Below are 26,625 nucleotides of genomic sequence, written 5' to 3' on the forward strand. Positions count from 1 at the left end.
TGGAGGCCTTGGATTGAGCAGGTTGACCGGATTGAGCAGATCGACGGATTTGAAGACGGGGTGGGGAATGGGAAGGAATACAGGACGACTCTGGGCTATTAAGTTCCCATCCCGGTCTCCATCTGATGGGGGGTTGAAGGGGAGGGGGGCTTCAGACTGCTGCTGCTGCTGCTGCTGCTGCTGCTGATGATGATGATGATGATGATGATGATGATGATGATGACGCTGATGATGATGACGCTGATGGTGATGACGCTGATGATGATGATGATGATGATGATGATGATGACGCTGATGATGATGATGATGACGCTGATGATGACGATGATGGTGTTGAAGAACCCGTTATTTGTGGGAGTGGTGCTGTTCGGGTTTCGCGCTGAGTTGCGTTGCGTTGCAAGATGTTGCCAGTTAAGTTGTATTGTGCTGTGGATGATGATGGTGGGAAATGGGTGGTGTGATGCGGGGTGAGAGGGGATGGTGAGGCGTCGGCGCGGTTTCGTTCGCCTGTCCGGTCTCGCCGGGAGTGGATACTGGTTGACCCTAAGGGAGCCACAAAAGAAGGGGAATCTTCCAACTGGTTCTTTCTACTGCTGCTGCTGCTGTTGCTGCTATTGCTGCCGTTGTTGCATGTAAGCCTTAAAAAGCGAAGAAAATAATGTTAGGCAATAAGCGGGGTCCGAGGCCTTCTGGCACTCCTGGCACAGTGCAGGCATTTTGCATTTCAGCATTTCTAATATGTCATTTCGTGGACGTGGGTTGCTGCGCCCGACATTACCATGCCCTTGTGGACAGCATTCGGTTGGCGGCTGGTGACTAATGGTTGGTTGGTTGGTTGGTTGGTTGGTTGGTGATCAGAGATTGGTTGTTCCTCGTCCACAACTCGATCGGATCCGGTTTGGGAGAGGGTTCGTAATTTAAAAAATTAAGGTTTCACTTTGCAATTGTGGCCTTCCGTGACTTTTTTGCGGAGCTTCTATACACACACACACACACACACACACACGCGCGCCCACGCGAGCGCGCAGTGTCGGAATCGAATTATCTAACACCGTCCATTTTATTGTCTTGGCGAGTACTTCATAGGTACTTTTCCTTTTCCTGCTTCCTACAATTGTAAATAACTTAGCAGGGTTTATATCTTTTCCAGTGGTTGCAAGAGGGACGCGCGCTGCCGCAGCCAGGAAAGTTGAACGAATTCAGTTAGTTGGTTAGTTACAATGGGTGTGTTACTCGCTTATTTCTTCACCGGCTGCAGGTTTGGGCCGAAGCCGCGGGACCGAAGCTGTTGTTATACCGGGGAAAGGGGGAAAGGAATGGGGAAAAAAAGGAGAGGAGGAAAAAAGTAGGGTGTGTCAATGGAAAGGGTGTTGCCTTGGGGTCGATGGAAGGAAGGAAGGGGAGGGAGGGCTCTGCCAAGACTCCGCAGATGCCGCAAATAGAGCATGGGGCTGTGGCCGCCGAAATTGGTTTACCGTTGATGGCTGGCCGTTGACGCGTTAGTTGTTGTTTCAAATTAATTGGTTAGCGGCTGTTGGGTTGATTGTTGTTTGTTATCTTCAGAAATGCTATTGCTATGAAATGAAGAATCAATAAAATTTGTAGAAATGTGCATTTTGGGGCGTGAGATTTCACGTTTTGCATTTATTTGCCAGTGTATATTGATCTGTGTGCGCGCTGTCTGCTGTGCGCTGCATGAGCATTATATTACTGCTTGACACGGTGCATTATTACGCATTTGTTGGCGCGTACATGGCACGCAGTGTAAGCTTACTACCATATCTAACAGAGCCCTGCCAAATATTTTTACAAATGCAGGCATGAAAATTTGAAGTCATGGTGTAAGAATTTTGTCCAAAGTAGGACACCATGTACGATCTCCGTACAGCGACCACTAAGCACATTACGGCCGATAATAAACAGACCTCTCAACACCGACCCCCTTGAATTGGGCGGTCGGGGGGTGCTAATGAGCCCTACGGTGGATTACGTCCCGCATCTGCCGTACCAACTGAATCACAATACTCAGGGAAAAGTCTGTCAGGTGAAATAAGCTACCAACTTGGTAGCTGAGAAAAAACAAAGTTTATGAAATTGTTTGTGGACAGGGGGAGCGTGCTCCGCATGTCGAAGAGAAGTGTTAAGTTGTACTTCATACTTGACCCGCCTAAACTCTGCCGTACATCACACTGAAAGATAAAACGCGCGGGAACGAACAATGGAAGAACTCGCATCCACATTTCATCTGCCACGAATACAACACCACGGCACTCGTTCTTCCCAACGACCCGAATCATTCACACACCCAACGACCCGAATCATTCACACACCCAACGACCCGAATCATTCACACACCCAACGACCCGAATCATTCACACACCCAACGACCCGAATCATTCACACACCCAACGACCCGAATCATTCACACACTTCAAATTATAGGACGGTAAATAAACCGTTCTATAATCTGTACAACCATAAAAACCTACCAAACTGTAACTTGTACCACCATGTACGACTTCTTCCACGCCAGGAGGGGCCCCCGCATCTGTTTTATGGAAGATAAGTCCAGACCGGAATAAAAGGTCACACAAAAGCAGAATAATAATAGGCCGTTGGAAAATGTGCCGTGTGCTCGCATCTGATGTGATGTGATGATATGCATTAATGGGAATGCGAGAGCCCCCGCATGCAACACGCCCGTGTATGTGTGGACCAAACCCTCCACGACAGCTCTAAATATTTCTCTTATAACTTATTTCCGCATTATAACAATTTCCTGATTTACGGGCTTCAAAACCAAGGGTGGTGTGACCTCTCCAAACTTGCCCCTCTTTATTACAGCTCTTGTCCTGTACGGCTACCTCAATGACTCGTTTGTTGGATGAGGCCGATCGTTAAGCGGCTACTCGTTTGTACAGTCGGCAATCGACAACGGCCAACGGTTTCACAACAACCAACAACAAAACTGCCCTAGAACGATACTCCAGGTTCGATATGTGAACTTGTCAAGATAATACCCCCTGCTAACCGTTACCTGCCAGAGTGCCAACCGTTACCTGCCAGCCTGCAGACCGTTACCTGCCAGCCTGCCAACCGTTACCTGCCAGAGTGCCAACCGTTACCTGCCATCCTGCAGACCGTTACCTGCCAGCCTGCCAACCGTTACCTGCCAGCCTGCCAACCGTTACCTGCCAGCCTGCCAACCGTTACCTGCCAGCCTGCAGACCGTTACCTGCCAGCCTGCAGACCGTTACCTGCCAGCCTGCCAACCGTTACCTGCCAGCCTGCAGACCGTTACCTGCCAGCCTGCCAACCTCCTGTCCATGGGTACTCGGCCCAACCAATCAGCCCCCTCAACCCCACTCAAGGCGTTGCCCCCTCCCGCACTGAAATGCCGGACCTCTCTCTCCGTTAACGTTGTTAGCGGCATCAGCTGGATCACGGAGGAGGTACCTCTACCCGCAGTCCGCAGCCCCAACCCCACGTACATACATATATACATACATGCACGCACCGACAGACATTCGCTCATACACGCGGCGCAGGCCATGAAAGCACACAAACACAACACACACACACATATACATACGTACACACACATGCCGCATTATGCAACATGTCGTGTCGGTCCGATTTCACTTTTTTGTGCTCAACTTGAAGAGGTTTATCGCACCTTCGTTTGCTGCTTTGCATCAGGTTTTGCCTAACAAGACCCCTAACAGTAGTAGTCGCACACGCTTATCTCCCAGCTTTTGCTTGTTTGAGTGCGAGGTCACCCCCTCACCCCCCCCTGGGCTCCCCTGCCGCCAGCTGTTACCATCACACACACCCCCAACCCCCCGGGAACGACCCCTCGGCGGGCTGTCCCAGAACGCATCAACAGCGGTTGGTGCGGCTACCGGACCAGAACAGGCCCCTGCCGAGTTGCACAGTATTTAGGAGAAGGGAACGACACGCGGTTTTTCCAATGCGCGATATTCGTCGAGCTTCGCAATGCCCAATGGCCCATACATGAGACCCTCAGGTACCACATAGCCGTGCAGCTTGGAGCGATCACGCAAGACCGTATACTTATGTACATCGAGCACCAGCGTGCCGACGTGCCGTACAAACTCCAGGAAGGGACCGGGCTTCAACGTTATGTGTTGGTCCCGTGCGAAATATCCGACGTCCCAGCCGACTGCGTCTCTGGTGGCGGTGCGGTTTTTAACACTGAATTCGAAGTCACCCTGTTGTTGCAGATCAGTCAGGGTTAGGAGAATGGTTTGGGGATGTTTTGGTCTGTTGCGGGTTTTTTAAGGGTCTTTAATATACAGTTTACTCAGTTACGCTGTCGTACGAGTAAAATGCCAGTCCTAGCACTTACGTGCCCCGTAAAGCCATAACCCCCTTGTGATGTCTCCTCGTAGGGACATACTCCTATGCTAGGAACCAGTGGTATATACACATTCAGACATACATCCAGACATACATCCAGACATACATAGTACAGGAAAACATATACACACAGACACGCATATAGACATCGGGGGCTATGAATTCACTGAATTACATATCCGCGACCTCGATGTTGTTTTCTAAATTATCCATTTCCTTCTCCCCCACACACATTCGTCACATTAACATGGACGACAGCGTGCTTGCGAGAGCACGCCTGCAACAGCAGATTGTTCGTTCAATCAATAGTACGGCTAAATCAGTACGACGGAACGGCAGTGCAGCAACCTTTTTTTACCTTCATGCACTGAGACTCGTCCTCAACATTAAGTGCGAAGAAGCGAATTACGTTGTCGTTCTTTTCATGCTGCTTCGGCAAGTACTTGTCCGGCCAAACCGCGAAATGGGTTCCGAACCTATGTGACGGTTTGAGCGTCAGGCCGGAATCAGGTGGCGATCCCCAATCCCGATCCCGATTGAGGAGAAGGGAATCCAAGGGAAATAGGAGTGGGTGGGTGAGCTCTTGTGCAATAAAGCCGAAAAGAGGAATAATAATAATATTAGGTATAATAATAAGAGAATAATAATATTGGGAATAATAATAAGAGAATAATAATAAGAGAATAATAATAAGAGAATAATAATATTCGGAATAACAATAAGAGAATAATAATAGAGGGTATGTCATGATGGAAGTAAGTAGGACGTGGGAAAGTGGTCTAGGGAAACAATGCCTTTAGGAACCCCACATCATCAATCTGGCCGTTCAAAAGCCCTGAGAAGGGAGGTGGTGGCGGAGGACCCGTAGGAGAATACCTTCAAAGATTCCTGTGGGATGCGTGCCGCTCTATGGTCGTACAGTCATCCTGACCCATTATCACATATGTTATTGCCACTAATTGCTCTATTAGTCTTCGTGCGCAGCCGGAATAAAAAGAGGTTTATAATACCTCTGAAAGCGGACACCTTAAACCGTAAAAATAAGTGGGTATCCTCGCACTCTGTCGAGGTAAAAATGTGCGTCCCGCAGCTTAAGGCTCCCGTAAACCTGCTGCTGCTGGTGGGCCCAATCCGGGGGAATTCCTGATAAGATCCAAATTTTGTACTTTTGGACAAGAAACCGCAATAACAGGGAGGTAAGTTCGAGAATCGCTCGAATACAAGTATTCTTGATTCCCGTACATTTATAATTGGAGAGGGTAATAACCTCCTTCCCTCCACGTTTCATATCGTTCTTTTCTGTTTTTTTGTTCGTTTGAATGATTGCACGTTCGTTTGTATGTCTGATCGTTTCTTTGTTTGTCTTTTTGTTCGTCCTCCTGTCGAACTTCCTTTCATTCGTTGGTTTTTCCTCCTTTCCTTTTTACGCAACCTTGTACTTTTCTTTCTCTTTCACATACTTTTATCTACAAGTATCTACGTCCATTTTCTTTTATTTTTGAACCGTTAAGCTAACCGTCACACCACAGTCAACTTAACAAACCATTCGTTTATCCGTACACTTTAGCTAATTGGTCGTTCTCTGATCTTCCGTTTTTAATCCGTTAATTTCGTTCGTTAATTTTTCATTTTCCACTCCATCCAACTCTTCAGTACTCATTAATAAAATGGTCAGTTATCCTCACACAAGCAGTTGTGGATGCTGCGATGGACGCTGATGGACACGTAATGGTTGAGGGGCGAGTTTCGGTGGCTGCCAATGTGAGGCGCGCATGTAGAGCACTGTGCGAACAAGCAACATCTCCACAAACACAACCAAGACCAAATGCTGCCAAAAACAATCGGCACTTTCGCCAGCGAAGATGTGCATGAAGTGCCAGCACGCGAGTTAACGGGGAACACCGTCTGGCTTCCTGCCCTCGAGGGTAACCTCCAAGGGCAAGCGCTCCCGCATCATTACATGTGCGCTTCTCCTTATCATCAATCATCCTGACGCCATACATCAATTCATTTCGAACGACCTCTGCTTTCGACGGTAATTAATATCCGTCTTGCCATCCCGCACTGGACCAAGGCACCTCACTGAACAGGACTCAGCTTCCTTATCATCAGCATCCCAGTCGCCAGTCAATCCATCGTTCCCTCCTCCAGTAATATTTGCAAGAACGCAACCACACGTCCTGCATCCCGGCATCCCAGTTTCCAAAGACAAGGGGCCGCTGCGCAGGCCGTCGACAAGGTAAATAACTGAAGTCCGAAAACCGCTTAGGATTGGAACTATAATATGACCGGTATGGCATGATCGACAGAAAAGACGTATATCATCAGCAGCATAATAACCACAAATCTTAGGGTTGAAGCGCCGCGTCTGGACGCCATCCTTTCCCAACCTGCTACAAGTAGTACTGGCGGAACTGACTTGTACATACAGTACAAGAGAACTAGAGAACAAAAGAAAAAACAAACCTGAATCACTGGCGGCCGCGGTAATTTTCTCCTCACCTTCTCACCAGCTCACCTTCTCCGCGTTGTGCCGCTACCTCGCTTCAAACTAATCTTCATCTGCTCATCTTAAACCACGTCGGCCTATGTACCTCATCAACATCAGACCTGCACCAACAGCTGTTATATTTCATATGTGTTATTTTTCATAACCAGATCTGATCCGGATCCTGCTGCCTCTCCTCTGCTCCTCATCTGTGACTGCTGCTTAGGAAAGTCTACGCCGTGGTTTCCTCCAGCTAACGCGCGTAAAACGCTGACTGGCACAACGAAAAATCCTTATCAATATCTCTCCAACCTGCATCGCATCGCGCGCGGAACTTTTGCCCTTCCTAACGACCGCTTAATCCCTTTACCGTGCTTCACCATTCTCCACCACCAAGTCGCAAGAACAAGCAACCTCCTCTACTTCCGGGTATCACTTCAATCCCAGAAAACGAAGATAAGAGCCATCTGGCACATTCCCCCAAAAAAACAATTTCAAGGCAATCATGCAACAACACGCTCAATATCGCGGAGAAACGCACTGGCCTGATAACTCAATTTCATATTCCTTGGGCCGAGCAAGTTCTGCACCAACTTAGCATTGTAACCCTTGCACGTACAAAAATAGGCCTAAGCTTGTTTCAGTTTCTGGTCACAACCCAGGAGTAAGTTGCTAGCGCGCTGCAGTTATTATCCGCTCGCTCGCTCGCTCACGTACCTGCTGCACAACGGACAACGACCAACGGTTAACAAGAACAACGAACCCCTGACAACCCAGACACCACCAGTTTCTTCAGTATGACGACAGTAAGAGAATTTTTTTTCACAAATCACAATCGGCAAACAGACAAAAGATAAAAGGCGATGTAAAAGACAAGAATAAGCAACCCCACCAGTAGTACAGGTTATCCCGTGTACACGACCTGCACAAACCCCGTCCAAGCTTCGTAAACCTTCACATCTAATATACTTTCCTCCCCCCCCGATGCCGGGGCGGGTTCATGAACCGGTAACAACGAAGGCACAACAACTCCGTACCTGCTAGCTGTTAACCTGCCAACCGATCAGCAGCCAGCCTCACTCTCTCCAAGCCATCTTCCCCTCCTTTTGCGCGCTCGCCCATCAACACCATCCCTCTCCTGCCTCCTTCTCCCCGACCTTCACAGACCCCTACGACCTTGCCGTACAGCTATATAGCTCCTGGTCAACGGCGGTATGTTCTTCTCACCTTGCAGAGAACTTCCTCCTCGCCACTGACAGTGCGCAGGGCTCAGCAGCGACATTTCGTCAGCAATAACAAGCCCATTCTTATCCCATACACTTTAGTGCTGCACTTTGCGGAGTTTTTGTCATCCGACACCCTCCCCCCTTAATCCCCCTTTGCTATGTGCGTCCCCGCACCGTGGGGGCAGAAGAACAGTACGGCACATTACGGCACAAAGCACAACACAGCAAAGCAAAGCAAACACCGCCTTCGCGTACCTCTCGCCTCACATACATACAGGTTACACTGGGCTGTAGAGCCATTTGGGCTTCTAAAGCTTTTGTATTGCTAAAGCCTTTTCGCTCCCGCGCATTCTTCGCCTTTTTGTTTATCGCGTCAAGCAGGTCTACCCCTACACACACCCGCACTGCCACAACACCGTTACAATCTACAAATTCCTCTTATTATATCCGAAACGCGGAATGATTCTTCCTCGCGATGTACATCACCAGCAGGCCCTGGAGGGCCTTATACTCTTCCGCTATGTAAGGGGGGAGTCCCTACCGCTGGAGGGCTAGACGTTTACACATACAGACGAACTGTCACTGTCGTGGCGTTACTACATTACGCGGCGCTTTAGGAACTAGAACGGGATGACATGAGGGTGTTTCGTGGCGCGGTACTCGTCGAGTTTTTTAATGCCCAAGTTGCCGTACATCAGGCCCTCAGGTACGGCATAGGCATGCAGGTTGCCGGCATCTCGCGCATCCCTGAACTTTTGCACATCGAGCATCAGCGTGCCGACATGCCGTACAAACTCCAGGAAAGGGCCGGGCTTCAACTTAACATGTTGGTCCCGTGCAAAGAACCCGATATCCCAATTAACGGTTTCCCGGCTGGCGTTATGGTTGTTGATTCCTGCCTCGAAGTCGCCCTGCAGACGTGGATTTTAAATCCATGGTTTTAAACGAGGCCCAGCAATATTTGAATGTGCAACTCAGGGGTGCACAATATTTTAGACGACTGGGCTTAGTGAGAAGAGCTCAGGACCGCGCTGTTGCCGCGGTGGGTGGTCAATGCCTCATCAGAGGACAGACTCCGCCTCGCGCACACGTTCCGTAAAGCACCTGTACAACTGATGGAACTGCCGTACATACGCCATCGCACATACGATGGTGAACGGCACTATTAGACGAGTACGGGGATGATATGATGGAAGCAGGTTCAGATCTTACCTCCAGGCACTGAGCATCGTCCTCCACATTGTACCCGAAGAAACGGATCAGATCATCGTTGACATCGTGCTGCTTCGACATGTACTTGTCGGGCCAATGGCCAAATAGGGTTCCGAACCTTTCGCAGACACACGTGTGTGCGCGTGTTACAGCAGTCGGTTTGTTTTATGGGTTGCGGTCGGTCGCGGAGGAAGCGAAGAGGGGAGGGCTCGCGTAATGAATTATGGATTTGGATTAAAGGGGAAAGCGACTATTTGATGAGGGGGGGAAAACCACGTACAGTGGACTTTGGAGGTTTAATTTCTAGGGAGGTTTGGAGGAGAGAGAAATCCTTACTGGAATTCGGCACCGCTGGAGCGCGAATTTTTCAAACAAGACCTTATGTTGCGAGGTTGCGTTAAGCAAGCTGGGTTAGTTGGGCGTAAGGCGCAATGCGTAACGTTTTTAGACTAACTGTTTCGCAACGGCCAGTGTGCTCAGGGCCGTCATTTATTGCGCGCATTTAGCTGTTAAGCTTATCTTGTTTTGTTGTTCAGCGCGCGCTGAACAACAAAGCAGGTCCCGCACCTCCGGCGCGCTTTCTGTTACTACACCGCTGTTACTACATTTTGTTTTTGTTGTTCGTAAGGCCCGTCTCCTTCGAGCCTCTCAAGTCCTTTTCTCTTCCATTATGTAACATAAAATGGCATTTGTCTTTGAAGCAACAACTAATGTACCGTAGCCCGTCCGTAGGCTAGGGGCCCGCCTCTGTTGCATGAATATTTTTTCCTTTTTCCAAACGGCTCAAGTGCCCCAAGCTGACCAGCTTATTTTGTGATGTAGGAGTAGAAGTGCGCTTGCTAAGGCACCTCTCTGACGTTGTTTGCGCTCCCGCTGCTTCTCAATCATGCAAGTCCGTCAAAGCATTTTCGCCAGCGCCATTTCCCCGCTGCAGGCTTAAGCGCAGACTTCGCGGTTGCACTCTTATTGTAGCGTTCTCAATCCACGAAATGCTGGTTCCTTCCCGTTCACGCCGATCAGTTTCCTGTCAAAGATTCTGCAAACTGAAATGTTGGCCGTTGAATAGTCAAAGGATACATGTAGTGGATGTGCATCGCAGACAAGATATGTCTGAGAATGACTGTTGCAACCTTAATAACCTGTTCCTGTCACAATGTCACATGCATCTGTCTTCCCACACTTCAGTAATGTTTTTTCGTCCGTCCGTCAAATCCGTCAATCGGATGCTTGGCTGTCAAAAGCCTATTACCAGCCAATACTACATTGTCACTGCTTCGATTCGTTATGATGGGATTCATACTCCTCGTTACGATTTCCTAAAATCTTCGTGTGGTGCGCTGAAATCTACTTGTCCCTTTCCTTTCCTTCGTGTCTGTATTTTTCCTTTTCCTTCCTTTATGGGTAGTTTAACGTGTTTGACGTCGAAAGCATTTTCGTCACAACACCCAAGGTTAATTGACCGGCCAAACCTTCAATGCGGATCCGGCGCTCAGTACATCACAGCCGTAAATTGTCGGGTTTTCTCCATTTCGCCCCAAAAACAGAAATATGACTCTCATCTCGCCATCCTCTATCATGAAAATCCCTTCATCAGAGCGAAAGATTCACACTGCCACGCGCACGTGGCCAATGCGTTGTGCGTGTGCGTGTGCACCGCAATCATCATTCCGTAAGCATAATGATGGTCCTTCGTCAACCAACAACTTTCAACCGTGTCGAGAAAGTGCAGCGGTGAATTTCATTGAGGTTAGGAGGCAGTTCTGCCTACTTGTTTGCCTGGCTTCCACTTCGCCATTATCAAATCGAATTTACCCGTGCGTTTCCAAGTCATTTGGAGGTCATGCTGCTGCTGCTGCTGCTGCATCTGCTGCATTACTGAATGTTACCATTTCAAAACGCTTGACGATCGTCACTAAATGCTTCGTTTAGTGCACTTGCGAGGATTAGATAGGTAAGCGATGCTGTCGCCGGAAGGTCCAACCACGTCGGTTTTATGCCATACTTTCCCTCCCCTGCTAACGTAGGACAATGCGGTCTAAGACTACAATGGTTTGGAACAATAAGGACAATGGATTGCAGTTCTTTCGTCGCCTCCCTCCCCGCCTCGCCCCCTACCTGCAGGGTCGGACCTCCACAATGGCGCTCGAGCCCTTCAAAGGTGGATGTTGGAAGTAGGGTGCATCAGGGTTTGGTTTGTCAAACAGTTGACGAGCGGATACAGCGGTTGGTACTTGTCGGATTCCAGTCGCAATTTCCCCCTGGGGAAGGTGCCCACGTACAGCCCTTCGAAATGCCCCCGTTAATCCGAATAATAAGGTTTCGCCGGGTAATATGAGACGATGCGAAACGAAATGGAAAGATGGAAAGAGCTGAAGAAAGGAGCGATGTCAGCGGAGTGAAGGGAAGTAAATATGACAACGCACAGCTCATGCCCAATTAACCTCCTATCCCAAAGTCCCGATCACCACTCATTCCAACAACCCCGGGGGGGAACCACCAACCACCAACCATCCGATGTCGCAGTCACGCACACGTGCATACATACATACATACATACATACATACATACATACATACATACATACATACATACATACATACATACATACATCAAGCACGCGCACCTGCCGCATGAACCAGCTGTTCGTCGCCCCCGCGCCGTGCATTACGACAAGCACGTGGGCCGAGCGTACGGCTGCCACGTTGGCCAAGAAGCGGTCACGGTCCACGGAGCCGTCGGGGTTTGCGAAGCTGATGGACGCACAGGACAGGCGCTTGAAGGGACCCGCGGAGAACCCTGCGATCGCGCAGAGGGCCGGAGGAAGGCGTGAACCTTATGATGATGATGATGATGATGCAGGAAAACAAAAGGATCGGCCGACGACGTGTACGTGTTGGGGGGGAAGGGAGGGAGGGGATTCCTCGGGGGGGGGAAAATATGGTTGGGTTTTCGTGTCGGGTCGGAAGGGCACTGGAAGGAAGGGGCAAGTTCCTTGCATAGGCTCTGCGCGAACTAATGACGAATGGAGCTCTCATCGACGTGTGTTGACGACCGGGTTCCCTCCCCAAAGCAGGTATCCTCTTCAAAGGGGCGCATGGCCCTACAGTTGCAAGTTCCACCCACCTTGGCGATCTTTCTCCTTGCAGGCCTCGAGTAGCTCCTGCGTCGTACAATTGTACGGGAGAAAAAAAAGGTTTAGGGACAGGAACAAACATCCAGGAGGGTAGGGAGAATTAGGTTTCTTAAAAAAGACGACAACTGTAACTGGACAGTGCGAGTTGACCAAAACCATAAGGACAGAGACCAGAGGTTTGTCCGAGAATGTTATTGCAATAAGGAACCGGCGTGTGTATTGTCATTGGGCAGTGTTAGCAGACGTAACAGGGACGTTCGACTGAATGTGGAATAATAGATTAGTACATCTCCAGCAAGGTTTCCTAACAACAATGTCAGCGATTTCCTCATTTTTTCCTACACACACACACGCGCGCGCGCGCACGATAGGATGCACATCCGCCCGCATTTCTCCCCCTCCATCACCCAACCCCTTGGCCGCAATGCACAGGGGCAAACTGACCTCGACATTTTTGATATTCCTCACAGGGCCCTTACGACTTTCAATCAGCACCCGCAACGTAGTGCTGTCCCGTTCGTCGGTATCCGAGCTTGCACTCCTCCTGCTACTGCTGCTGCTGCTCCTGTGACTGTCGCCTGGGTAGTGTACGGGACTGGGTGGTAGGAGCCCGGCCTCCAACAGTCGGGAAACCACACGCTCGGCCACAACGGACAACTTGGAACCGCCACCATTTTTGAGACTCCATTTGCACAATATCATCTGCGATGGTTTTAAAGTTAAGTTTAAAGTTATTAGGTATATAATATGGTCGAGTAATTGGATTTTAGGATTTAATAATTATTTAATATTATTTAATTGGATGAAAAAGGGATGGAAAATGAAGTAATGGCGTTGTGGTTGCGAAATGAGTATGACGACCTTTTGAGATGTCAGACGGAGGAAGGTGAGGAAAGAGAGGCAGTTAGGTAACTGCCTAAGAGGACAGGCGGTCTGCAGTTAGTGGTGAATTGGGGAGGGGTTGAGGATATCTCTAGCGGCGTGTTAGTGAAGAGGTGCGAATGATGCCAGTGGACTGCTGGCAGCGGGAAAAGGCGCTTAGAATGCCTAAAACCCTTCCAGACCCTAAAATCCAATTAATCGATACCCCAAAACCAACTCTTATAGAACCCGAGAGCCTTACCCTTTCGAAACAGTGTGGCTGCTGTGGCTCAATAGACCATGGCACTGCCCTGTGTGTACGGCAGCCTGTCGTACTGTCCCGATTGACGGGATCTTCATCCCCTGCCGGCTCGCAGCCATCCCGAGAGGAGCTGGTGCCTCCGTCCCGCGGGTCGCTACAGCCCTTGCCACCCAGCTCCGAAGCAGTAATCGCCGGGTACCGGCTGTACGGCATGAGGAATAAGGAATGGAACGCCGCCATGTGAAGACCCATGGGTGTCTGCAGCACCAGCGTCACCTTGTCATCTGTACGGTGGAAAAGGTACGGAAATGTACGATGGAAAAGGTTTGTGGTATGCTCGGTTTCACAAAGCATGGCATGGCAACTAAAAGGCAGTGGCATTTCGTTTAATATGCAAGAAATGGCAAGAAAGTGGTAATGTACACATATTTATTGTACGGCACACTGAAGTTGCCGTACTGCTATAACCCAAGTGCCAAAAGGGGTTGATGCTCACCCGTTTTTCACGCAGCCACCCAGGTCAAGCTCTGCATTTTTTCCCGCCAGCACCCTCCCCTCCCCTCCCCTCCCCTCCCCTCCCCTCCCCTCCCCTCCCCTCCCCTCCCCTCCCCTCCCCTCCTTATGGGCACAGTCGGTCGCATCATTGCTTCAGGCTCCGGAAGTAAGCGCCTTGGACGTACGTCGGTACTTGGGGGTTTGCTTTCTCTCCTTCTTTTCCTTCTTTTTTCTTTTCATTTCCCCTCACACACCCCCATTTACCCCCGACCCGACCCGACCCGACCCGACCCACCGAGGGACATCGTTGACAGAAGGTCAACGGCGGTCAACACCTTGGCAAAGAACCTGCACGTCCCGGGAGGCATTCCAGCTCACCACGTGAATCAACCGACAGCGAGTAGGGGTGTAAGGAACAAGGACCTCCACCCAGCGATGAGAGGAACGAGTTAAATGTTACAGGGTTGAGGAGGGGAGCAGCACCAAGGGGAGCAGCACCAATTCGTGAGAGGGGGAAGGGGGAGGAGGAGAGGGAAGTTAATGTTGTCCCATGTTCATGTTTCCCACCGGGCGATTCATCTCTCTCTCTCTGCGCTCCCCGCGCCTTCCCTTGTATCCCCTCTCCCGCGACACCTTCCCCCCCTTCAAGCATCAAATTGACACACGGCAATAAGGCCAACATAGCGGTCCTGTAGGAACTGGATCCTTTTTAGCATTTGTTCATCACGGTATGAATCCCCCACCCCACTTCGCCCACGTCACCCACTCGCCCATGTTGTACAGAAAATCCGCCACGATGATCACTGGTAACGTGCAATTTGTAAAAACTGGGTTTCGGAGCGCCGCAATGGGTTCGTGTGCTGACGCCTGTCGGAGGTTGAGGCGGTAGTGGGGTCCGCGACCTCGTAAGGCGTCCGTATTAGCTTCCATCGCCGCTGCAGCAGGAAGCAGTTCCAAACGTTTCCAGGGTTTTAAGGTTTTGGATTTCAGGGTTTTGTTAGGTTTTTCATTGGGGTGTTTTAGCAGGAGAAGGGATGGAAACGATGCTAATCAGTCTTTGCTGTTCACGCATGGTTACTTGCTGGGAGTCATGCCTGTTGTTTTTGTATGGGAGGTTTCGCAGTGGGCATTGCCTGTTGCCGCACTGGTTCTACAGTCGAAAAACTGCTTCCGATAACCCTCCACCGCACCCTATGTGCATTCAATTGCCCAAGCCCAAACCATCCCGCTTCTATATATACTGAAGCCAAGACCTGACCTTCACTATCCAGACCCATGCCCCTAAATATTCCGTTCCTCCTTTTCCCCCAATTATTAAAACCCTGTCGCTATCCCCTAAAACCGCTAAAACCCATACCCGGGAAGTTCCAGTTATCGACGGCCGGCATCTCCGGCAGCGGGGCGCGTCTTGGGTTGGCGTAAGAGTAGGCCCAGTCGTGCGTTACGAGCGTTTCCTGCATTCGGCATGTACGGGACATGGAATTATACGCTTACATACATATATACATACTAGGGTTTGGCACTTCTGGTAAGGCGCGACTATTGCCCCCGGGAGATCCCGGGATCGATATCCATTAGGGTCAGAAGTCCTTCCGATGGTGGAAGGCATTGCGCCCCTAGTTGATGGACGGTGGTGACCTGGGATAAAGTTAACCCGCGAGCCGACCAGGAACGGAGTTGAGCCGCTCTCGACCCGGCAAATTCCATTGGATGCTGGTGGTGGGTGCGGCACCTGAGCGATCCACTGAGAAGTTGACTAGGTTGACTGGATGAGGGTGTCCCGAAATACCGGGGAAGGCAGGGTTTCGCAGGGTAGCTGCCACGGGCGAATATACAACCCCCTGTTTCACACATCATACATACATCTGAGCATACACTAAAACGCGACGAACATTCAACCTTCTTTTGTTCTGGTCCGAAAGTGATGGAATCGACGGAGGGGAAAGGCGTCCTGGAAATATATTATGCCAGTTATAAGAGCTGTCCTGCTTCAATGATCTCAACTACCTTAACAACCCTAACTACCTTCAGTAGCAACCTGTCTTATAAATCTCCCCAAGTAGCCCACCCGAACCAATGAGTCCTAATAATCTCACTCCACCAAGCCCATATCAACGAATAAAACCCAACCAACTAATGCCAACCGACTAGTAACTAGTATTCATACGACGTATGTCCCACTATACAAACCGAACCATTAGAAGCAGCAGTCGCAATAGCTGTTCAACCAGTGGAAATAAGCTGACGGGATCTAAATCCAAATCGTACGAATCCCCGGACATACATGCAGTAGCACCAGCAGACTCAGCAGTAGTAGAGGCCGCAGCCGCTGCATTACTGTTCAGCTGCATCAGGGACGTCCCTCTCAACCTCATTATGCAAACAAATGTGGTCAGGTGCCGTACAAACGAACTTGCCTGGTGGGCGCAGACTTTGCGTAGTACGAAGCACTTCTTCGACAACCCGGTGAGGTTCGCTTTGGGGCACTGAGGGTCTAGGTTGGCCCACTCGTCGACCATCGTGACATTTGTGCCGTTCACAGCGCTGCCCCCTCTACTACTTAAACCGGTGGGTGGACCTGCATTGCTACCGCGGTAATCGCCATCCAGGCTGTGGGCGTCTTCACTGCCGTAGCTGTCGGCTTCGCCGTTTCCTTCATCGCCGCCGTCGCCGTCGTTATTCGTACTTCGGGTTTTACTGCTGCTGCTGCTGCTGCGGGCGCTCCTTCTCCTGCTGTTATTTTTACTCCTTTGCGAGTCATGCAAGCTTTCGTCTTCCTTTCGGAATTTTTCATAAACGCTAGGATGGCTTGTGTCTCCACGATTGCTGATGCCGTGGTCGAGAATGGTCGCGCGGCTGCTGGCGATGGTGTCGGCAGTGGTAGTGGAGACGGAAGCGACAATGCTGCTTAGGCTGCGCTTCCGTGAGGTGGTGTCATGGCTGGCAGCATCGCTGGCCCGAAGTATGCTTTGCCAAAGGTGGCGTTCCAGCGCCGCAGCAGAGGGGGTAGGAGGCAGAGCCCATCCCAGCAACAGTGCGATGACAACGACACGAGCCATCATCCGCCTCAAATTACCACGCGATGTCCGTTTGGAGGCGATGTTCGTCTATGGACGCAGTCGGAGTCGAGCTTTCCATCTCACGTCTTGCGTCTTGAAAGAAGCCGGGCAAGCGGGCGATTCTTTCCTACCTCTCTTCCAGCTGAAGTGTAAGATGAGATGATGCGTCCGGCAAAGGCTGACTAGTGCGATACATCTCATGGAAGACGCACTACAGCCCACCACACTGGTATCTTGCAACCCAAATGGTCGCCGCTAGCTCTTTATATCTCAATGTGATTTCTGTCCGATCTACATGTACGGTTGTGGCTTATCGCCTTGTTTGGTGCACGGGCACGGCACCGTACATTCATGCATATGGCTCATTTCGTTGCTCCGTTTACACACTACCTCCTATCTACGTTGCTATGGTACATTAGTAGCCTATTGGGATAAAGCCGATGGTTGGGAGTTTGACCGTTACCTAACTTCAGCCTTTCTCCGTGTGCCTGCCAAATATGCAACGAACTCGACTAGCTTGCGCATATTGAGGCTCAGATCAAATCAACTCAGTACAATTGTCCTTCTAGCAGCAAAAGTTGTACTAACAGGCCGTGCGGAAATGCCCTTCCGTAGAGCAGGTCCTCCCGCTGTGACGCAAGCTAATTAGGAAGTGGGTTATGGGTATTATTTCATGGCTCCCTACGTATTGCCAATTGCAACTTTGCTGTGCACAATTGGACACTTTACTCGGGCCCGAACAAGCCCGCACAAGCATAGGAAAACACGAGTTACTTTATGCATATTCGATTTTTCATCCTTGAGGCATCCAGCAAGAAGGGGCTCGAAAGGTGCTAAGTGAAGCTGCTTTTTTTCGGGATCCACGCTGCTGTACACAGGCGTCTGTTTTGTTCCAACAGCCACGAAGCGACCGAAACACCTCAAACAATGTTCATACGTGTCACAGAGGTACTAGTGGATCCGCTCTTCATTTTTGCTGATCTTATAGTCCTTGTTACCTTTGGGGGGCTATCCGGCTGTCCGTAGGCTCTCCCCTTGTGGGAGTGCTGAAGAGCAGTCATGGGCTGCTGCCAAAGCAGAGCAGTTGAAGAGTCCTATCAACATAAACGCCCGGTGCGTCGGGCGTTGCGCATCGGTCCCATCACCCCCGGCTAGCATTGCCGCGTTGATTAGCTCCTTTCTCTGGCTACAGGAGTCACCTCGCTCACCAGATATATGCTATCCAGATAAAATTGGATATGCCGGCATCAAGGTAGGCGTCTTAATTGCCTTCCTTGGTGCCTCATTAGCATCGCAAACGTTGCCTTAGAGCTTGCGCCAGCTTGCGGGGCTAACCACGCTTGCATAAGGCCAAAAGAATGACGTGAACCTAAGCGGGCGCGACGTGCAGTAAACGTGTCGGTATGTGACCGTACTTCAGGTCCTCACTTCAACAGCTTCAACCTCTGGCGCAAGCAATTCTCGTACCAGGGGACGCACACACACGCGCCTTGTTGTAGGACCTGACTGGATCTTCGCAGCACTTTTTGAGGCCCATGGCAGCAGCGACCTAGACGTCCACCGTGGTTGCCGTGAGACGGCTGCGCGTTTTTGCGCCGAGCAGTGTTACGGGGAGTTCCAGCGCGCCAAGCAGGATGCTGTGCAAGCAGGACATGGGGCATCCACCAGCAACGTGTCCAACATTTTGGCAGCGACGCTTAAGGCTCTGGACCGGCGCTTCCTGTCTGATACTGAGATATCGCCACAGGTGGAAATGCGTGCATGCCGCACGAAACCGGCGTCAGCGTACGCTTTCACCTAGCATATGTCACCTGCCCCTCGCACACCCTTTCCGAAGCATTCCCAAACCCGGAAATGAACAAACCGTGTGCAAAGCCCCCGTTTTCAGTGATCCTGGGGTGGAATAACCATACCGGCTTCCTGTTTATCCATACATGTCGCGGCCGTGCCGTGATGCAGCGCGTCCGAGCACATCATCTGCCAGTTTCTGCAACCCAACATTCTACCCGCAGGCCATCCTTTCCTGCTCGTACGGTCTTGATGCATCCGTTTGACGCCCGGCGTGGGGTTGAGTATGCTAACGTCTAATCGGGAAAGTGCCCTTTGCGTGTTTCCTGGTGTATCAGCAAGTCATTAGCCGTAAACTAATGACTTTCCGGCGAGGGGCCGAGGAAGCACATGAACGTCAACGCAGGTTACATGTACATCCCAAGAACTCGGCGCCACCCCTGCACGCCCCGCCACAGCACGCTGTTCTGGCGGTTAATGCCCGCGTCCTGTACCCCCGAACAGTCCCGTGTCCATCCCATCTCATCCCGTGGCATTTTACCTCACTCAATGTTGTACTCGGTTTTTAAAGCAACGACCCTGACCGACATATATTGTATGTACAGGACCGCTTAATGTCAGGTTGCACCGCTGTGCTACTCCACGTCTCCCTGGGCGAGAACCCGACAGCGACCGCAGCGGCGCTGGGGCCCTGCGCTGCGGTAGTAGGCCAGCGGCGGGGCGGCCTGGCGAGCGCCACAAGCGCGCCCCTAGTGCTGTGCGGCGGGGCGGCAAGCAGGTGCGCGCCCCCTCTCTCTCTTTTCCTCCCCGCTCCTGTATTGCGTTGTCTCCATTTAAACGAAAGGGACCATCCATAATGTGGTTGCGATAGTGTTTTTGCTGGGGCCTAACCGGTGTCGCAGAGGACATCGCTCGCACATGCACGGTGAGGGCCCCGCTACCAGCCACCTTGCCCGCGCAAGTGCCAATCCGTCCGCCAGCATCCCCCTCCTTCAGCTTTTGTGTAACGGTTACAGCAGCTCACCCGCTCTCAACTCTGACACTGCAGACTGCCTATCCCAACCCTACGTTACGTGCACAGCGGGGCTCTGCATCCCCTTCGAAACACCTGCGTACCTCACTCCTATGCTTATTTGTGTTTACATTTGGGTCGCGTCAGGACTTGTCTTCTCCTTATCTTCCCCCCAGTCCAACCTACCTGGTTGGGCCCTGCCCGGTTTCTGAGACAGCTTCCTCCCCTCAATACCCTTCCCCCACCGCAGTCTTGACGCCCTTCAAAGCTTTTTATCTGCTCTTGGGGCTTCACAGCCGTGCCTGCCAGCTGGGAAGGCAGCCGCCAGCGGAGTAGCAGCCTCCCAGAAGGGGCGTAGCAAGGCCAGGGCCTCAACCTCAGGCGCCTCCAAGGACATGTCGCAACAACTGACTGTGCTGGGGCCCTCCGGCGAGCCCGAGTACAGCCGCGATTTGAATGCGCCGCAAGCTCTGGGCTTTGGGATCGGCAAGGGCATGCGGCTGGCACCCACCGGCCGAGGCGCCGCTGCAGTTGCGAAACCGCAGGAGCCGCAGGTTGGGCTGGAGGTGCAGGTACGCGGGTGGGTCGGGCATGGTGTCTAAACATGGTGAAGTTGGAGGCGGTATGGGTTGAGCAGAAAGAAATGGGCCGGCCTGTGCAGCTAGCTTTCGTTCTGTGCATATGCATGCGTTGAGCTGCACGACCGGCACCCACATAACGGTTGCTACCAGGCGCCCTGTGCCGGCCCCCTTTCCCGTCCGAGCATGGCTTTGCTGCAATTGGCAGTTGTATCCCCGGCGTCTCCTGACCCTTTTGGGCTTCAACACGCTTCATTGTTATCCCCCAACCCCTAGCCCATGTCCACGGTTAACGTCGTTCCCTGAACCCGTCGCTGAACCTCCGACGTGGATCCCACGTGCACCAGACGTCCTCCCACGCGCTCGGACCCGCTGACGACGGTGTGGTGCTGCTCAGCAGCGGTGCTGCGGCTGGCATCACCCCCACAGACGTGGCACTACTTTTGCACCGGATGGGTCGGGTGAGACACGCCGCCCCGTGATAGCTTTAGGCATATCCTTAAATGGGTCAAGCGCGGTGTTCACTGGGCTTATCCAAAAGTGCACAAAAAGGGTTGAGTAGAAAGGAAAGGAAGGCATGTCGATGCAGCGTCACCAATGTTTGTGTTGCTTGGAGCACCCTGTCTCCTGTGTTTTTCTGCAAACACACGCACACACACATATATATGCGTATATATACATATATATACACAGCCTTATATACACAGCCTTGTGTACATAACGCCTGCGGCTCATATAATGATTCTGCGAATTTTTGGTGGTCCATCTGTCATGCGTCGCCGCAGCGGCTTTCTCGCTTGACGTTCCCCTTTCCCGTTCCCCGTTGCACCTCTCCCACGTGATCCCCTCCCCCACACCTTCCCTGGCGTCGGGCTGCGACTCCCCTTCCTTTGTCTCCATCTTGTCGGGCCTAACAGCTGGCCGCCATTCCCTACGAAACCAAGACGCGGCCACTGGTAAGGAGCCCCTCCCACTCGCCACCAGTGGAATACTCGCTATCAACGGTGATTCCGCAACCTTCCACTGTATTCCGTGTTCTCGACCTACATAGCGCATACCCGAACCTGCATCATGTAATGCCGCTACGCACTCCTTATGGTCTGCGCTCAGTGTACGCCACGTGCACTCATGGCCCTTATGCGCTAGGAGGACTTGTTGCGGCCAGCTGCGCTCGGTATTCCCCACTTGCCCGTAGCCACAAGTTGCCCCTAGGCACCCCCGCAATCCCTTGCACCATGGAGGATTACCTCCCTCGCCCGCGTGTGCACGTCTAGCTGGATTGCCTCCGGAACCTCCGCAGCGCTGGTAGGGGGTACTAGGGTGGGGAGCTGTGGGACCCTCCTAGTGTGACATTTTGGCGAACCTGCAGGAGAAACCCGATCTCCCACACCTCGGGACCGCAGGCTGAGATGTGGACGTATGCAGCTAAGCATTCGGATGGGACTCTAGGGTTTAACGCTAGCTGTGAAGTTGTATTGACGTCCTGCTCCTCCCCGCTCCTGCAGCCGCTTGAGGAGTCCCGCGGGCTAGTCGTGCAATTGGACAGCTTGGGCGTGGCCGGCCCGCCACCGGCGCCAGCGCCATACGTTACTGCGGCGGCGACGCAGATTGCACCCTTCAACGCAGCGCGGCTTGTGGTGCAGCACGCGGTGGCCAATGCTGCGGCACGGGGAGCGAACGCATCAGGTGGGGTGGGCGGACACGTGTCAGGAGAGTGAATCGGCCGGCCAGCGGCAGGCTGAGGAATGAAAAGGCCGCCGGATCCGCAGTCCCGGACATGACCAGAATGCTCCCACCCGAATGACGGTATTTGGTGAGCGCTAGTCGGGTGGGGACTGCGAGGACTTATATGCCCTTAGGCGTGCTGTACTAAACGTGCTACGGCCCAGCGCACGCGCAACATGTCATAGGGAGCGCATCAACAGGGTATAGCGTAGCGTCCAACCGTTACAGGCGTCGCGGAGTGATGAGGCGTGCGTGTGGTTATGTGAAGTTTGCGGCGTCCTAATGAGGGCACTAGGGCGGTTTGCATGGTTACACGTGTATCCCCGGCCCTCTGTAAAAGCAGGAGAGCCAGTCGGTGCCATGGCATTCGCCCTGGAGTGGCCGCGGAGCAGCGACGACTCGGCTGCTGCAGCGGCGGCCAGCGGGGCGTCGGTGTCCGCAGTCCGTGCTGCGGCGGAGGCTGCTGCCAAGGCCCGGCAGCGCGGACAGTACCGCTGGCAATTGCTGCGGCTGTACTACAAATTCCCGCACAAACGCCGTGTGGCGATCATCAACAAGTGAGAAGCTGGGCTTGGGACCCGGAAGGAAAAAATCTCCTTTTACGTTAGGTACATTAACGAGTTGTGCGACAAGACTCCTGCAAATTGCTGTGGGTATGGAGATGCGTGTGGATGCAAGGGTGTGCACTTGACGACGGGGCACACTGTCACAGATGAGAGATGACTCCATAGAAGACGGCACAAGTCCTGCCTAAGCGCGTGCGGCTGGCGCCCGTCATGCCATTTGCGTCACGCAGGTGGCACGAAGTTTTTGACCGCGTTGTAGGCGAGGGCAAGCGCACGGCAAATCTCAAGGAGACGGCGGCCTGGCTGCGCTTGGGGGCTGCGGTCAAGGTAACTAAATGCCTGGCTGGTCGGCTGGCAGTCAGAGACCCCGATGTGTGGCGGTAAACCTTCCTGTGTGTGTGTGTGATGTGCCAGCAGCGCGGGATGAAGCCAGTTACCGCGATGAGGTCACAGGGCCGGGCTAGGAAGGCTAGCAAGGGGGAGGAGAAGCCCGACATGCGCAGGTATCTACCAGGCCGCTGGCCCGGGCAAAAATATATACTGGTAGTGATCGATTGTGCTGCGCATAAGTTCGAGTCGCGGTTAGGTCTCCATCTACCCCACGTTCTGCACTGTACTCGCTGCCGTACACCAACACACAGTTCCACACTCGCAGGTCAGCGCCGCGGGCAACGTCCAGTGTCTTTCCTCCCGCGAGGACTGCGACTCCGGAGCAATCCCCGTCTCTTCGTCTGAGCATCAACAGCAGATGCAGACGCCGCCGCGCCGAACGTCTCCGGCACCATGGCAAAACCGGGTCACGGTGGGCGGTGGCCTGCCGCCGAACACATCACCCTTGCGGGGCCCGGTTGGCCAGCGGTCGCAGAGTCGACAGCCGCTATCCGCCGCTGGCTCGGCCGCCAGCCCATATGGTGCACTGACTTCCGGCAGCGCACGGCTGCGCTCGCCTTCACTTTCGCCCGGACACGCAGGCACACCGCGCTGCTCATCCGCTCGAGACACCCTTGCCGCTGCAGCTGCAGTGGCCGCCGGCGCTGCTGCTGCTGCTGCCACAGCTGCCGAGGCTGCCGCCCATGGTCCTACTGTAAATCCAGCAGTGTGCGGTGTCCGCCCGTCTGCCGGGGGAGGCCGCGGTGCCATGGTGGCATCGTCGCCGTCGCGTCAGGGCCCCGTGGGGCTGCTGGAGGTGGAAGGAATCAACATGCAGTTCGCCTCGGATCAAAAGCCACGTCGCAGAGAGCCCGCGAAGGAGGGAAGCACCAGTGGCTACGTGGCTTCGCCAAGCCCGCCTCTTGCCGGCTTGCCCCACACCTCCCCCTTCCAACAGTCCTTGGCGCGAGAATTCGCTGCTGCAGCTGCTGCTGGAGTCTCAGGCCGTTCCTTGCTGGCAGAGCCGTCGATTATCCAAGTGGACCCAAGTGGCTCCAGCAGCGCCAGCACCACCGTGCTGGCCGCAGCAGCTGCTGCTGCCGCCGCAGCCGTGGCAATGCCGCCCCCGGTCGGGGTCGCCCCTGCTAGCCCAGCGAAATCCTCCACCCAACTGAGCTCTGGCAGCACCACCACTGCTGCTGCACCTTCGGCGGCCGCCCGTCGGCCAGCCCCACTCGTAATTCCGACCCCGACGGCAGCCAACATTGCCGCGCCCGTGTCCGCCCGCTCGCGTATTCCCAACCCCAGCGCTGGCGGTGCTAGGACCTCCAGTCCCTCTGGTGGCGGCGGCAGCAGAGAGGGATCCCCTCCCTCCACCAGCCGATCCCGCACACCGCGCTCCCGCATTCCCACCCTGCAGCTCAAAGTGGGGCCCCTAGGCGCGGCTGCCGCCGCCGCCGCTGCTATGCATCCCACGCCGCGCCTGTCCATGCCTGGCTACGCACCGACGTACCTGCCCATGGCTGCCGGTGCCAGCCATGGCGGCCATAGCGCAACACCTAAGACCGTTGCGTCAACCAGCCGCACCAACAACACTTGGGGCGGTGCCGCCCCAACTACCCCCTCCGGCACCAGTGCCGGCACCCCCACCGCGCCCAACTCCGCAAGGAGCATCTTTACCCGGCTGCCACGGCCTGCCGCCACTCCATCCGCCAGCGGAGCCACGCACTTTGCCTCGCCGGCCGGCAGCGTCTCTAGTCGCTCGTTCATCCCTGGCAGCGACGCCGGCTCTTTCCACAGGTCCGGAATAGCCCGGCCGCCGCGGCTGGAGGTGGCATCGCCTAGCGTCAACGGGCCGCCGTCAGCAGCATCGGCAGCGGCAGCAGTTGATGTCACAGCCACCGCCACCACCCCCGGTGTCGAGGAGTCGGACCTGTTCTCCCCTGATGCAGACCAACTGGCAGCATGGGCCATGGAGGCCATAGATGCCATTGGCTCCTCAGTAAAGAAGAAGAAGCCGGTACCGCCGCCTGAGGAGCAGCGGCAGGAACCCAGCCCTGGCAGCTCCCGCAGCAAGCTGACGAGTCCGTGGAATGCCCTTGGTGGCAGCAGCCGCTCCGGAGGCGGCGCCAGACCTCATGCAGGGTCACGTATCCCGCTCAGCCCAAGGTGAGATAAGCTGGCACAGGACTGGCTCCGCGTTTTGATGGAATAAGCAGTCGACAGCTCCCGAGCTGTGGCGTCCGCAGCAGCGCAGGATGCAGTCGTGGTTTTCTGTGCTCCTTTTTTCTTCCTACGCCCAAACTACCGCCCTCCCTCTCCCCCACACTCCTTCATAAGCTACACCCCACATACTCTCTACACCCTTCATACCGTCTACACCCTCATACCGTCTACGCCCCATATACCGTCTACACCCTCATACCGTCTACACCCCACATACCGTCTACACCCCACATACCGTCTACACCCCATATACCGTCTACGCCCCACATACCGTCTACACCCCACATACCGTCTACACCCCATATACCGTCTACACCCCACATACCGTCTACACCCCACATACCGTCTACACCCCACATACCGTCTACACCCCACATACCGTCTACGCCCCATATACCGTCTACACCCCACATACCGTCTACACCCCACATACCGTCTACACCCCACATACCGTCTACACCCCACATACCGTCTACGCCCCATATACCGTCTACACCCCACATACCGTCTACACCCCACATACCGTCTACACCCCACATACCGTCTACACCCCACATACCGTCTACACCCCACATACCGTCTACACCCCGGGCTACTGTCCCTGCGCCGGCACAGGATTTGACAAGTGGTTTCTCCCTTTTTTTCGGCTCTGTCTGCACGCTGCCATATCGCCTACACGACGTGCAACTAAAACTCTTTCTCATGGTCCCTTTATATCACTTAACAGAGACAACATCTTGAACAACAGCAACGTCGTCAACAGCAGCAGTAGCAGCAAGGTCTCTTCGCGCACGGCGTCCCGTGGCTCCGTTGTGAAGCCCTTCCGTACCCCGAGTAACGTCAGCGTGGTCAACGGCACCGACCAGCCGACGCCGCAGCACACCGCCTCCTCACGGTCCAGGCGCTGATATCGCTCCATCTGCCCCTGCGTTTCGCAGCCAACCTGGAATATAACTCACCATTGCCCGGGGGCTTTTGAGGCTTGAACAAAGCCCTGCGGGTCTCAATGGCGATAAAGCTGAGGGGAAACGGTGGCGCATGTTTTCAGCTCGTTCACCGTGGCACCAAGCGAGGCCCCGGAAGGTTTGCGTACGTCTCGTATGCAGAAATGTTTTTTGGTAGAGATGTCTTTGGTGCGCGGGTTGCTGCATGATGTATGCCAGATGTGTTTAATCAGTAAGTCCTGGTTTGCCGGTCTGTCCTTCTGCTGTCCCCGAGCAGGAAGTGCAAAGCCGTCTGCTGTT

General features: G+C 53.4%; 6 protein-coding genes across 6 annotated transcripts; 2 read left to right on the plus strand and 4 right to left on the minus strand.

Moving 5' to 3' along the window:
* Positions 1-3,938: 3,938 nt before the first annotated feature.
* VOLCADRAFT_105289 (uncharacterized protein) lies at positions 3,939-7,672 on the minus strand (the record flags this gene model as incomplete). The annotated part of the gene is made up of 3 exons (XM_002951920.1): positions 6,899-7,672; positions 4,739-4,856; positions 3,939-4,232 (listed from the first exon to the last, which is right to left on the minus strand). The coding sequence occupies exons 1-3, from the start codon at positions 6,940-6,942 to the stop codon at positions 3,939-3,941; spliced, it is 456 nt and encodes a 151-aa protein (XP_002951966.1). The 5' UTR covers positions 6,943-7,672.
* Positions 7,673-8,714: 1,042 nt separating this feature from the next.
* Positions 8,715-9,387, minus strand: VOLCADRAFT_92499 (uncharacterized protein; the record flags this gene model as incomplete). Its single annotated transcript, XM_002951921.1, has 2 exons — positions 8,715-9,005; positions 9,307-9,387. The coding sequence occupies 2 exons, from the start codon at positions 9,385-9,387 to the stop codon at positions 8,715-8,717; spliced, it is 372 nt and encodes a 123-aa protein (XP_002951967.1).
* A 1,467-nt stretch (positions 9,388-10,854) lies between these two features.
* On the plus strand, positions 10,855-11,609 carry VOLCADRAFT_92500 (uncharacterized protein; the record flags this gene model as incomplete). The annotated part of the gene is made up of 2 exons (XM_002951831.1): positions 10,855-10,975; positions 11,428-11,609. 2 exons carry the CDS (start codon positions 10,855-10,857, stop codon positions 11,607-11,609), a joined length of 303 nt encoding a protein of 100 aa, XP_002951877.1.
* A 1,611-nt stretch (positions 11,610-13,220) lies between these two features.
* Positions 13,221-14,988, minus strand: VOLCADRAFT_92501 (uncharacterized protein; the record flags this gene model as incomplete). Its single annotated transcript, XM_002951922.1, has 4 exons — positions 13,221-13,373; positions 13,564-13,847; positions 14,354-14,406; positions 14,825-14,988. 4 exons carry the CDS (start codon positions 14,986-14,988, stop codon positions 13,221-13,223), a joined length of 654 nt encoding a protein of 217 aa, XP_002951968.1.
* A 1,446-nt stretch (positions 14,989-16,434) lies between these two features.
* Positions 16,435-25,328, plus strand: VOLCADRAFT_105290 (uncharacterized protein; the record flags this gene model as incomplete). The annotated part of the gene is made up of 11 exons (XM_002951832.1): positions 16,435-16,524; positions 18,310-18,369; positions 18,538-18,864; positions 19,511-19,683; positions 20,168-20,489; positions 20,843-20,956; positions 21,413-21,451; positions 22,001-22,181; positions 22,564-22,777; positions 23,017-23,113; positions 23,442-25,328. The coding sequence occupies 11 exons, from the start codon at positions 16,435-16,437 to the stop codon at positions 25,326-25,328; spliced, it is 3,504 nt and encodes a 1,167-aa protein (XP_002951878.1).
* Positions 25,329-25,566: 238 nt separating this feature from the next.
* Positions 25,567-25,956, minus strand: VOLCADRAFT_92503 (uncharacterized protein; the record flags this gene model as incomplete). Its single annotated transcript, XM_002951923.1, has 1 exon — positions 25,567-25,956. The coding sequence occupies one exon, from the start codon at positions 25,954-25,956 to the stop codon at positions 25,567-25,569; it is 390 nt and encodes a 129-aa protein (XP_002951969.1).
* Between the last annotated feature and the right edge of the window lie 669 nt (positions 25,957-26,625).

This window comes from Volvox carteri, assembly GCF_000143455.1.
Source record: "Volvox carteri f. nagariensis unplaced genomic scaffold VOLCAscaffold_26, whole genome shotgun sequence".
NCBI lineage: Eukaryota > Viridiplantae > Chlorophyta > Chlorophyceae > Chlamydomonadales > Volvocaceae > Volvox > Volvox carteri.